General features: G+C 46.1%; 1 protein-coding gene across 3 annotated transcripts in view; it reads left to right on the forward strand.

The window, feature by feature from the left end:
* The window catches only part of CTNND2 (catenin delta 2), a 1,052,534-nt gene extending 1,040,778 nt beyond the window's left edge, over nucleotides 1–11,756 (forward strand). For all 3 annotated transcript variants that reach the window (XM_081517461.1, XM_081517462.1, XM_081517463.1), the window contains 2 exons: nucleotides 3,717–3,790; nucleotides 10,600–11,756. In XM_081517461.1, the coding sequence (XP_081373587.1) occupies nucleotides 3,717–3,790; nucleotides 10,600–10,860 (335 nt within the window). In that variant the 3' untranslated portion in view covers nucleotides 10,861–11,756. The remainder of the gene's footprint in view (nucleotides 1–3,716; nucleotides 3,791–10,599) is intronic.
* Nucleotides 11,757–12,218: the final 462 nt, after the last annotated feature.

A 12,218-nucleotide genomic window follows, 5' to 3' on the forward strand; every position in this document is an offset into this window, starting at 1 on the left:
TAGGAATAGGCTACCCACTCCAGTATTTTTGGGCTTCCCTTGTGGCCCAGATGGTAAAGAATTCTCCTGCAATGTGGGAGGACCTGGGTTCGATCCCTGGGTTGGGAAGATCCACTGGAGAAGGGAAAGGCTACCCACTCCAGTATCCTTTCCTGGAGAATTCCATGGACAGGGGAGCCTGACAGGCTACAGTCCCTGGGATCAACACAACTAAGTGACTTTCACTTTCACAGGTTGGTATGAACAAGTCCCCAGGCAAGCTGGGCGGGCATCAGCATTCCATGTAGGAATGGAAATGATGAATTGCCATCCTCTGTTCAGATTCCCTTTAGCAGATACCCATCATTTCAGTGTTTACTTGCAGACCAGATTTCTTAGAACTTGCATATCCAACGTAGTACTTTTTCTTCTTCCCCAGTAAATCTACGGGGCATTCAAAGTTCAGTGTATTGAAAAAATATCTGAAAAGCTGCCGTCTTCCTTATTTCTCAGGCATCAGAAAACATCCTAGACTGTTCCCCCACTTGCTGTGGGAAAACCATGGGAAGCTTCACCCTCAAAATGCAACATGTAAAAGCTTTAATGTGAAAAGCAATTTCTTGCCTGGGTTATCATCCACTCTCCTGAGCTCTCAGAAATGCAGCCCTACCTGGGTTTTTATTCCAGGCTCTCCCCTCTACACACACCTTCTCTGTATTCATTTTCTAGCTTAGGGGGCATCTCATTTCTCTCCTGTTTATCTGCCACTGAAGGGCCCTCAGAAAGCCAGAGTCAGCTGTTCACTCAGGCATGCAGAACTGTTATAGCTGTTTCTCGCGGTCATGATTCCTGGGAGCATTACGTGTTCAGAAGCACGCATCGGAGGAAGGCTGTGTGATCCCAGTAGCTGCACAGCTGGACTTCAGAATTCACCTGGAGATTTTGCCTTCCCACCTGAGCTTCCCAAATACCTTAGCATCCAATAGTCGATCCCGTTTTTGTCAATGTCTCTGTTATGCTTTTAAAGCCATTCTAATCTTCAGTATGTTGATTCAGTTGGAAATTGGGGCCTATACCAAAAAAGAAAGGCATTTTCCTACCAGTCTACTCATTGCTGGGAAAGATTGAAGGTGGGAGGAGAACGGGATGACAGAGGATGAGATGGTTGGATGGTTGGCTAGCATCACCGATTCAATAGACATGAATTTGAGTAAACTCCAGGAGTTGATGATGGACAGGGAGGCCTGGCGTGCTGCAGTCCATGGGGTCACAAAGAGTCAGACACAACTGAGTGACTGAACTGAACTGAACTCTTTGCTCAGATGTGTGAAGGGCAGAGCATCTGGGAGGGACATGTGCTTCACATGTCTGAAGGGGCCACAAGTTCAGTCTCAGCTCCATGGTCTCCTTTAAACAGGTGAAGTGGGCCAAAGAGCAGGAAGGAGGAATTTCCAGTAGAAACATCTCTAGCTCAGAAGCCAAGACAGGGAGGGAGGCCGAGACTATAAAAATGCACATTCTCCCCCCCCCCAAATTGCACTTTATTCTGAGTAACAGGAAAATAAAGTGCACCTTGTCTTTGAAGTGACATTTTCCATCAGCAGATGATAGCTCCAAAGGCAGATTTTTCTAAGGTTTACTCATTCATTCATTCACTCAGCAGATAAAGCACTGACTCTGTGAGCATGCCCCGAGCCCAGGCACTGTCCCAGAGGCTGGGGAAACCTACAAAAGTGGCAGGACAGACGGAGCTCTGTCCTCAAGGAGCTTCTTGTCTTCTAGGTAAAGGGAAGTAATACACAAGATAAGCAATGGGACAAACTTGTTAACAAGGTGATAGCAAACAGTGTTGGGTGTGATGGAGAAAATAAACGGGGTCTTGAGACAGAGGGCGTCAAGTGGGCGGGGTTCCTTTAACTAACAAGGTCAAGGAGGAGACATTTGAGCTGAAACCTGAACACCAATAAAGAGAGGTAGTCCAGAGACTGGGAGATGTGAGTTCCAGGAGAAGGCTCAGGAAGTCTACATCCTGGATACAAAATAAACTTGGATGCTCAGGCTAGGAAGGAGGGTCAGAGTAGCCCCCTGAACCAGGGAAGAAGAATGGAAAAGCTACAGGAAGACAGGTGGAGTCCAAGTCACACGGAGCTTCGGAGATGGTAATGGGAGCTCGGCTTCTACCAAAATCACAGAGAGCAGGGCGTTGCAGTGACATAGTCCAATTTGTCTAACAAGATGATGGCTTAGCTGCTGGGACCAGGGTGGACGGAGGAGCAGGTTGGGCAGAGTGGAAGCTGGGCTGTTGTGGAGGATGCTGTAGTGGTGGTCCAGGCAAAGGATGGTGGTTTCCATGGTAATGCAAAGACAGGAGCGATGGGCATTCAACCAGAGTCTCTTGGAGTGGCTTTAAAGTGGGAAATGGGCTGTCGGCTCCCACATTCTAAGCAGAATTTCCCAAGAAGAATTTTATTGCACAGCTATTATGTGCTTTTAGTAATAATCATGGGTGGAGTGATAGATTATGCTGACTTAGAGTCTAGAGTGACTGGTGTCTGTGAGAGAAGAGATGATGAGACATCCTATTTCATGGTCCCATAGATACTGGAAGGAAAAGGTAAGTTTTTCTTGATATCTGAAATGTTTTATGGGCTTCCCTGGTGCCTCAGAGATAAAGAAGCCACCTGCCAATGCAGGAGAAGCGGGTTCGATCCCTGGGTCGGGAAGATCTCCTGGAGGATGAAATGGCAGGGATCCCCTGGAGGAAGAAACGTCCATGAAACTTTGTTCATGAACAGGAATACAGGTATTCACGTTTCAGCTCAAAGGTCTCCTCCTTGACCCTGTGTCTAGTATTGCCTGGAAATTTACATGGACAGAGCAGCCTATAGAGTCCATGGGGTCATGAAATAATTGGGCACGACTTAGTGACTAAACACAACAAGAGTGTTTTATAGCCTGCTGATACTCGACAGGCAATGTTTTCCAGAGCTTTCTTAAACTGGGACCTTTTAGCAGCTATGAGGGGGCCTCTTGCCCTGGGCCCTTCTTCGGGGCCTGCGGCAGGCGTCTCAAGGGCCCCAGGTGAGGAAGCAGGCAAGTGGGCGTCTTGCCCAGGTCTTTGGAAGCTGCTGGCAGCTGGAGGAGACCTTTCCTGCCTTTTGTCTAGACCACAGGCTGGTCACAAGCTAGGATGCAGGGCTTCGTCTCTGCGTGGAACAGGACTCCAGCACCGCAGATGTGCGGGGCCAAGGCGGGCAGGACTTCCTGCCTGTCCATCAGACTGCTGAGAAATGAACCGTCTCAGGGATGGTCAGGCACTTCTGTGAGCTCAGATTAGAAATTTCATTCTTGTCATTCTCCAGCTAAAAGCTAAGCAGCCGATCCAGATTCCTGCACGCTTCAGTGCAGGTGATAGGCTTTTATTATCTGCCAGTGTTCACCAGGATAAAAAAGACCGCAGCACTGGCAAGATGACCATCTGTTTGCTGCACCTGCCCTGACCCCGTCTCCAAGCTGAATATTATTGCAAGAGGCTGACAGGCTGTGGGGATTTTATTAGTGAATAACTTCTTTCTCAATATCGGTATGTAAAATGAGGTGTTCAGGGCGAAAGAACTTCTTCCATTTGTAAAGGTACATGTGACACCAAGCGTGGTCAGGGCGAAACCTGGCCTCGATAACCATCATTCCTCCTTTGAAGTCGTGCGTTCTTGCTAATACTTTTGTTTCCTTTTCAGCTCAGACTACTGGAATTTCAACTTTGTATAGGAATTCATATGGTGCGCCCGCTGAAGACATCAAACATAACCAGGTAAAGAAAAGGCAGCGCGTTGGTGTTCATTTCTCCCTTTGTCTCCTGTGAAATAGCTTGGAATCGTAAAAAAGAAGTTAGCTTCTATTTAACATGCATAACAGGGCTTGCCAGGTGGCATAGTTGGTAAAGAATCTGTCTGCCAGTGCAGGAGATGCAAGAGACGTGGGTTCGATCCCTGGGTCAGGAAGATCCCCTGGAGGAGGAAATCACAACCCACTGCAATATTTTTGCCTGGAGGATTCCATGGACAGAAGAGCCTGGCAGGCTATAGTCCATGGGATCACAAAGAATCAGACATGACTGAAAAAACAGAAAAAGAAAATAATGTCCCCCATTGCTCTCCACTCATGTGTGACACTGTATCCACGTGGGTGGTGGCAGTCAACAGAACAGCCTTGAATTTGAAAACAATCTTAATTTCACTACAACCACATGCATTATCTGGTGGTAGAAAGCAGATTTTCCTACTGTGATGCAAAACCTGAAAGAAAGCCCCAAATGTACAAGTGTAAGATGCTGGTTAGTAGATAGATTGTCTAAATACTAGGCGTGGATTAAGGTGCTCCTGTAACCCAACCAGTTCTCATTCAGACAAAAGCATTCTTTGCACATGACAGTTACCAGTGAAACAGACACATCAAGTTGAATGGGAACAACTGAATGAAAGGCGCTGTGTCGTGCCTTCCTGCTCAGGCGCGTGGGAGAGCCGGCAGCATCAGCATCACCTGGGAGCTCTTTGGGAACACAAAAGAGACACCTCTCTGGCCCCATAACCCTCACGCATTCAGGGTCTTCTGCATCAGAGTTGCATTTTAGCTAGGTGTCTAGGTGATTTGCATGGCTGTTCAAGTTTGAGGAGCCTTGGCTGGTAGACACTTAAGAATCTATCTGTGTTTGTGTGTGTGTGTTTTCAGTTCAGTTCAGTCGCTCAGTCGTGTCCGACTCTCTGCGACCCCATGAATTGCAGCACGCCAGGCCTCTCTGTCCATCACCAACTCCCGGAGTCTACCCAAACCCATGTTCATCGAGTCGGTGATGCCATCCAACCATCTCATCCTCTGTCGTCCCCTTCTCCTCCCGCCCCCAATCCTTCCCAGCATTAGGGTCTTTTCCAATGAGTCAACCCTTCGCGTGAGGTGGCCAAAGTATTGGAGCTTCAGCTTCAACATCAAACCTTCCAATGAACACCCAGGATTGATCTCCTTTAGGATGGATTGATTGGATCTCCTTGCAGTCCAAGGGACTCTCAAGAGTCTTCTCCAACACCACAGTTCAAAAGCATCAAATCTGCGGCGCTCAGCTTTCTTCACCGTCCAACTCTCACATCCATACATGACCACTGGAAAAACCATAGCCTTGACTAGACGGACTTTTGTTGGCAAAGTAATGTCTCTGCTTTTAAACATGCTATCTAGGTTGGCCATAACCTTCCTTCCAAGGAGTAAGCGTCTTTTAATTTCATGGCTGCAGTCACCATCAGCAGTGATTCTGGAGCCCAAAAAAATAAAGTCTGATACTGTTTCTACTGTTTCCCCATCTATTTCCCATGGAGTGATGGGACCAGATGCCATGATCTTAGTTTTCTGAACGTTGAGCTTTAAGCCAACTTTTTCACTCTCCTCCTTCACCTTCATCAAGAGGCTCTTTAGTTCTTCTTCACTTTCTGCCATAAGGGTGGTGTCATCCGCATATCTGAGGTTATTGATATTTCTCCCGGCAATCTTGATTCCAGCTTGTGTTTCTTCCAGCCCAGCGTTTCTCATGATGTACTCTGCATATAAGTTAAATAAGCAGGGTGACAATATACAGCCTTGACGTACTCCTTTTCCTATTTGGAACCAGTCTGTTGTTCCATGTCCAGGTCTAACTGTTGCTTCCTGACCTGCATACAGGTTTCTCAGGAGACAGGTCAGATGGTCTGGTATTCCCATCTCTTTCAGAATTTTCCACAGTTTATTGTGATCCACACAGTCAAAGGCTTTGGCATAGTCAATAAAGCAGAAATAGATGTTTTTCTGGAACTCTCTTGCTTTTTCGATGATCCAGCGGATATTGGCAATTTGATCTCTGGTTCCTCTGCCTTTTCTAAAACCAGCTTGAACATCTGGAAGTTCACGGTTCACGTATTGCTGAAGCCTGGCTTGGAGAATTTTGAGCATTACTTTGCTAGCGTGTGAGATGAGTGCAATTGTGCGGTAGTTTGAGCATTCTTTGGCATTGCCTTTCTTTGGGATTGGAACACAAACTGACCTTTTCCAGTCCTGTGGCCACTGCTGAGTTTTCCAAATTTGCTGGCATATCGAGTGCAGCACTTTCACAGCATCACCTTTGAGGATTTGAAATATTTAGCAAATATTCCTTGACGGCTCATATTCTCTGTGGTTCTATGGGAATTGTAAAAGCAGGAGGGCACTTCCTCTGCTCCTTTATTGATCAATAACTTCTCACATGTCCTGCCCCGTGGCGGTCGTCACAGAAGGACTGATGGTCTTTATAGCTCTTGGCCACTGGCCATCATTGTCAGAGCTGGCTTCTGCTGAAGCTCCACACTCCTGCTCTGTGTCAGGAAGGTTGTACCAGAAAGATACACCTGGAAGCCGCTTGCTTGATCACAGTAACCAGATGAAGGGAGACATGGAAGGGAAATGTGCTGTTTTTGAACAGTTCGCACCACCTAAATGATCAAATACAACCAATATACCTCCACAGTGAATGCATCTCATCAACCGACGGCCATACCACTGGGCCAGAAAGCAAATTTAATCCCTTCAGCTGCAGCTGCCATCAGCCATCCTAGGTGATTTGTTCACACAAGCTCTCAGAACTGCAGACCTCAACCCGAGAAGAGGTTGACATGGGCCATTATGAACAATACAGATGAACTGAAGAAGGTAACTCCCCAAGATAAGTAACTAAAATGAGCTTCTGCTCAAGCCAAAAAGGTCCACCATCCAGAGAGAACATAGAAACAAAAAGAAATTTGAAACATGTTGTGAAAAGAAAAAATGAAAGAAGCAGCCACAATGGAGGAGGGCTACAAGCCTTGTATGTAACTTTCCCAGAAGACCCCCCAGATGTTGGCAGTGCCTTGCCTGCCCCTGAGACCAGCAGAGAAAAGTCAGATCTCTTCTTTGTCTACCAGCCTCCTTCTTATGACAGGGTCTGGAGTCAACTCAGTTAGGCTAGCACCCCAAGGGGGGCCACCTCAGCTCAACCAAGACTGTACCCCTCTCTCGGAGAGGATGTGGACCGTGGAGTCCGCCAGGCGTGCAGTCAAATCCCAGCCCTACCCCACCCCGAGCCTTGGCATCCTGTATACATTTCTTAGCTTTCTGACCTTCAATTTCTTCACCTATAAAATGGGGATTGGATGAATAAAAGGATGGATGGGAAGAAGGGGGAGGAAGGAAAAGAGGAAAAACGAAATGGAGGAAGGGAGGAAAGAAGAAAGCGAAGGAGGGAGGAAGAGAGGGAGAAGCTGGGAGAGGGGAAGCGTTGAGGGAGAGAAGGAGGTAGACTAGATAGACAGATGGGCAAATGGGCTTTGCAGGTGGTGCTAGCGGTAAAGAACCCACTTGCCGATGCAGGAGACTGAGGAGACTTGAGTTCGATCCCTGGGTTGGGAAGATCCCCTGGAGGAGGGCATGGCAACTCCCTCCAGTATTCTTGCCTGGAGAACCCCATGGACACAGGAGCCTGGAGGGCTACAGTCCACAGGGTCACAGAGTCAGACACAACTGAAGCACCTTCACACACACACACACACACACACACACACACACAGATGGATAAATAGATGGATGGATAGATATAGACAGACATAAACATGTAATACGTATCTGTAATAGTACATACATACATATATGTATACATATACAAGATTTAATAATTAAAAATTTGTTTAGTGTTGAATATAGTGCCCACTGAAGTAGAAACAGTAAGTCCTAGTTGTCTCCCCATGTACTTTTTCCAAACCTCCCAAGTCTAACCCTCTGCGTGCCCCACACGTGGGTAGCAGCACTGCGTCAGAGCGGAGAAGTTCCACGTGGCACCAGCTTTTCAAAGACCAGCCAAGGGCACCTCAGCCTATCCCATGATCAGCAGCAGCTGGCCTCAGCAGTGTTTAATTGCAGATCCTGCAGTCCCCCTCGTGCCCAGGCTCTTGGGCTGACTCGCATCTGAGCTCTGCGGACTGTCACAGGTGGATAGAAACCTCCTTTCAGCCACCACGAGCTGGAAGTGTGAGCCCTCCTGCATGGCAGCTGTGATGGAGTTCACAGTCTCTGAAGAGCAGCTCTGCGACTCGTGTAAATCAATTACATATGAAAGAAAGGGTTTTGCTTACTTAAGAGAAGAATTATGGGCAGGTCATTAGAAGCATTCATTCACACACAGCGGACTAATTACAAATCATTATCTATTAACGAAGACCAATTGTCTAGAGGAAGCTTCCATGTGGAGCCTTAGTTAAATCAGCAGGGAATTACGGGGCCACTCCAAAGTGGTCAAAGTGTGCTTCTTCAGGCATGTTCCATCGTTCCCACCAGGCCTTCCCCCCCACACACACACATCATTCCCTGTGAGTTTTGTGGATGCCCTTATGCAGCAACCCTGAGGATGGTCCTTGCCCCATGCCTTGAGGGTATCCTCACTGTGGGAGCTTAGGAAGGGGCCCCAGAGGCATAGGAACCCAGCGCCAGGAGTAAGTGTTAATTACTAGCCTCTGAACACTTTGTTTTACTGTCCTTAAAACCAAGGGGAAGGGAGAGAACTAATTCCAGACTTCTCCGCTCTCAAAGGCTCCTGTGATCCCTTTAGCCCCTCAAGGCCCCCTTGACCAGACAGCAACCTGCAGAGAACAAGAGTGGAAACAGACCTGAGAGGGGCTGGAGGACATTGGTCAATTCTGAAGACCCCTGCCCCCCAGCCAAAGGCTTCATAATCCCGTGTTATTCTCGAGCCCCATAAATTTTTTAAATGTATTTTTAATTGAAGAATAATTGCTTTACAATATTGTTTGCATTCCCGTCACATCAATTCTTAAATGAACCAAGTTAGGAAACATTTTGGTCCTTCAGAGTGTAGACCGGGGATCTCATGCCCGATGATCTGAGGTGGAGCTGATGTAGTAATAATAAAAAAAAAGTGCACAATAAATGTAAAGCATTTGAATCATCCTGAAACCGTCCTCCCCCCAACAACTGTCTGTGGAAAAACTGTCTTCCACGAAATGGGTCCTTGGTGCCACAAAGGTTGGGGACTGCTGGCGTAGACTATATTTTGAATGGATTTCTTCTAAGGCTGTGGTACGTCACTTGGGCAGGTGTGATGGGATGGCCCTATTAGCAAGAAGCCTTCATCCTCCAGAGAGATATTGGTCACAGCCCTCCGAGCTGGCAGGAAGATGCCGAAGTGACCCTGAGACCTTGTGCATCTTCACTTTCTCTTTGTCTGGGATTATAGCACCGAGATGTGATGGAGAAAAAAGGAGGAAAGATGAATAGATACTGTGTTCTGTGGAATCTAGTGTATACATCTTTAATTTAGAAAAGGTTAAGGGAGTCCCAGGTCAGCAAAGAGATCAAAACAGTCAATCCTAAAGGAAATCAACCCTGAATATTCTTTGGAAGGACCGATGCTGAAGCTGAAGCTCCAATACTTTGGCCACCTGATGCGAAGAGCCAACTCACTGGGGAAGACCCTGATGCTGGGAAAGATTGAAGGCAGGAGAAGGAGGCAACAGAGGATGAGATGGTTGGATGGCATCACTGACTCAGTGGGCATGAGTTTGAGCAAGCTCCAGGAGTTGATGTTGGACAGGGATGCCTGGCGTGCTGCGGTCTATGAGGTTGCAAAGAGTCAGACACAACTGACTTAGCGACTGAACAACAACAACAGCTGGTAAAATGATTCAACTGTCTTGGAAGTTTGGGCTGCGTCTCAAAAAGTTAAACATAGAATTGCCGTCAGATCCAACAATTCTACTTCTTGGTACATTTTTTGCTATTGATATTGTGTAGTCACCAAGTTGTGTCCAACTCTTTTCCGTTACGACCCCCACCCCCAGAAATTGAAAGTAGGGAGCCAAGCAAATCCTAGTGCTTCCATGTTCATAGCAGCATTATTCAAAAAGTAGAAATCACGATTGTCATCTATGGATGAATACATAAACAAACACAGAATCTCCATACAATATCATTTAGTCTTAAAAGAACAAGGAAGTTCTGTCACTTGCTGCATCATGGATTAACCTTGAGGACATTATGTTAACCTTTAACTTTGAGGAGGTTAAGTGAAAGAAGCCAAACACAAAAAGACAACTACTATATTATTCCAATTATATGAGGTATGTAGACTAGTCAAATTGACAGAGATGGAAAATATCAATAGGATGGTGATTGCCATGAGCTAAGAAAAGGGGAGATGGGGATTTATGCTGAATGGATATAAGTTTTTGTTTGCAGTAATGAAAAAGTTCTGAAAATGTTTGGTATTGACGGTGGCCCAGGCAACATATGTACTTAATGCCACTGAATTATACACAAAATGATGAACATGGTAACTTTTATGTTATGTGTACTTTGCCATAATAGTAATTTTATAAAAAGGTTATTTGGAATGACAGCACACGGACTCAGGAGCCAACTCTGAAACAGAAAGTCAGTCAGGGAAGTACAGTCCTGGTGACTGCATGGAGGACACTCAGAGCCTTGACTTTGAGGGAGGGTCAAGGGTGTCGGCCGTGGGGGTCAAGGGCGGGTCAAGGGCAAACGCACTAACCCAGGTGGTTCTCCTTTCCTGGGCAGGTTTCAGCACAGCCAGCCCCACAGGAGCCCAGCAGAAAAGATTACGAGACCTACCAGCCGTTTCCGAATTCCACGAGAAACTACGATGAGTCCTTCTTCGAGGACCAGGTCCACCACCGCCCTCCCGCCAGCGAGTACACCATGCACCTGGGGCTCAAGTCCACCGGCAACTACGTCGACTTCTACTCGGCCGCCCGCCCCTACAGTGAACTGAACTATGAAACGAGCCACTACCCGGCCTCCCCCGACTCCTGGGTGTGAGGCGGGCACCCCGGGAACCGTGCATGTGCATGCAGACCACAGACATTGCTATTTTTTTCCCCCCCTGCAAATTTAGTTTGTTAAAGCCTGTTCCATAGGAAGGTTGGGATACCCAGGAAGGAAACATTTAAGAGCTATTTTAGAAAGCTCCATGAACGTTCACTTGAAAGTCAATAGAAAGTGATCCTCAATCTGACATCGGGCGACACCTTTCTAGTTCGGGCTGTAGAGTCTTAAAAAGTGCTTACCACGGGATGTGGCTGAAGGCAGCACAGGAGGCGGTCGGGGTGACGGGGCACGAAGGTTATAAGCACAGAGGCGGTGACATAGTTCACACACTTTAGAGGGACGGCTTGTCACGCTTTGTTCACGCTCTTCATCCGTTGTGATTCTAGGCTTCAAGTTGCATTGGGGTTCCTCTGTACAGCAAGACGTTTGTTGCCTTTTGTTAATGCATTGTTGTAAAGTATTCGATGTACATTACAGATTAAAGAAGAAAAGAGCATTGTGTATATTACACCAATGCCTCGGCGACTCCTCATCGACGGTTCTAAATATTGCTTCAATTTCAAACTTTTGAAAGATGTATGGATTTCCAGTTTTTCTTTTTTCTTCCTCCCAGTAAAGTTTTAACAGGGAAAAAAAAAATGGGGAAAAAAAAGGAATATTTAGCAGTATTGTTCGTTCTGATATGTGAATTTGTTTGTGGCAACTAAACAAGGCATTCAGCAATTTCTGACAATTAACATCCATCATTCCACACTCCTTGTCAACAAAGTGCTTTTTCACTGCCTAAAATTTTAGATGTAGATATTTGAAATAGATTTTTTCATTTATACCAGTTTTCTTTATGATGATACAGTGTTAAAAGAAAATAAATTACAATTGATCTGTCATCCATATTTGCTAAGAATGTCTATTTCCAAGGACCTATCTGACAAAAATAACGCATTCTTGCTTGTGTGTCTGTGCGTGTGTGGGTGTGTGTCCACGTATATACAAAAATGACCCGTGTGAGATTTTATTTTGATAGAAGCAATTTCATTTGCTATTCATCTTGTACAAACTTTGTTTTCGGTTTTTAGTATAAATGTACATTGGCTTGTTCCTTTTGTACTCTCTCTGACCATCTAGTGACTCAGGATATTAGGCCAGTGGAAGTAAAGTTATAGGATTTTCACATATTCACAACATTCTCGGATACCAAGCCTTTCTACGGGCCCATTTCCTTTCGTGTTTAATGCCCTCAGAACATGATAAAACCATGGCCAGCTCAATAATTTCACTTTGGGGCCAATTACTTGAAATATCCACAGAAAATGTAAACTGCTCGCCTTATTCCCCCCTGAAACTTTTTT

The sequence above is a fragment of the Giraffa tippelskirchi genome, chromosome 8, assembly GCF_054371585.1.
Source record: "Giraffa tippelskirchi isolate mGirTip1 chromosome 8, T2T-mGirTip1v1.2.pri, whole genome shotgun sequence".
Classification (NCBI taxonomy): domain Eukaryota; kingdom Metazoa; phylum Chordata; class Mammalia; order Artiodactyla; family Giraffidae; genus Giraffa; species Giraffa tippelskirchi.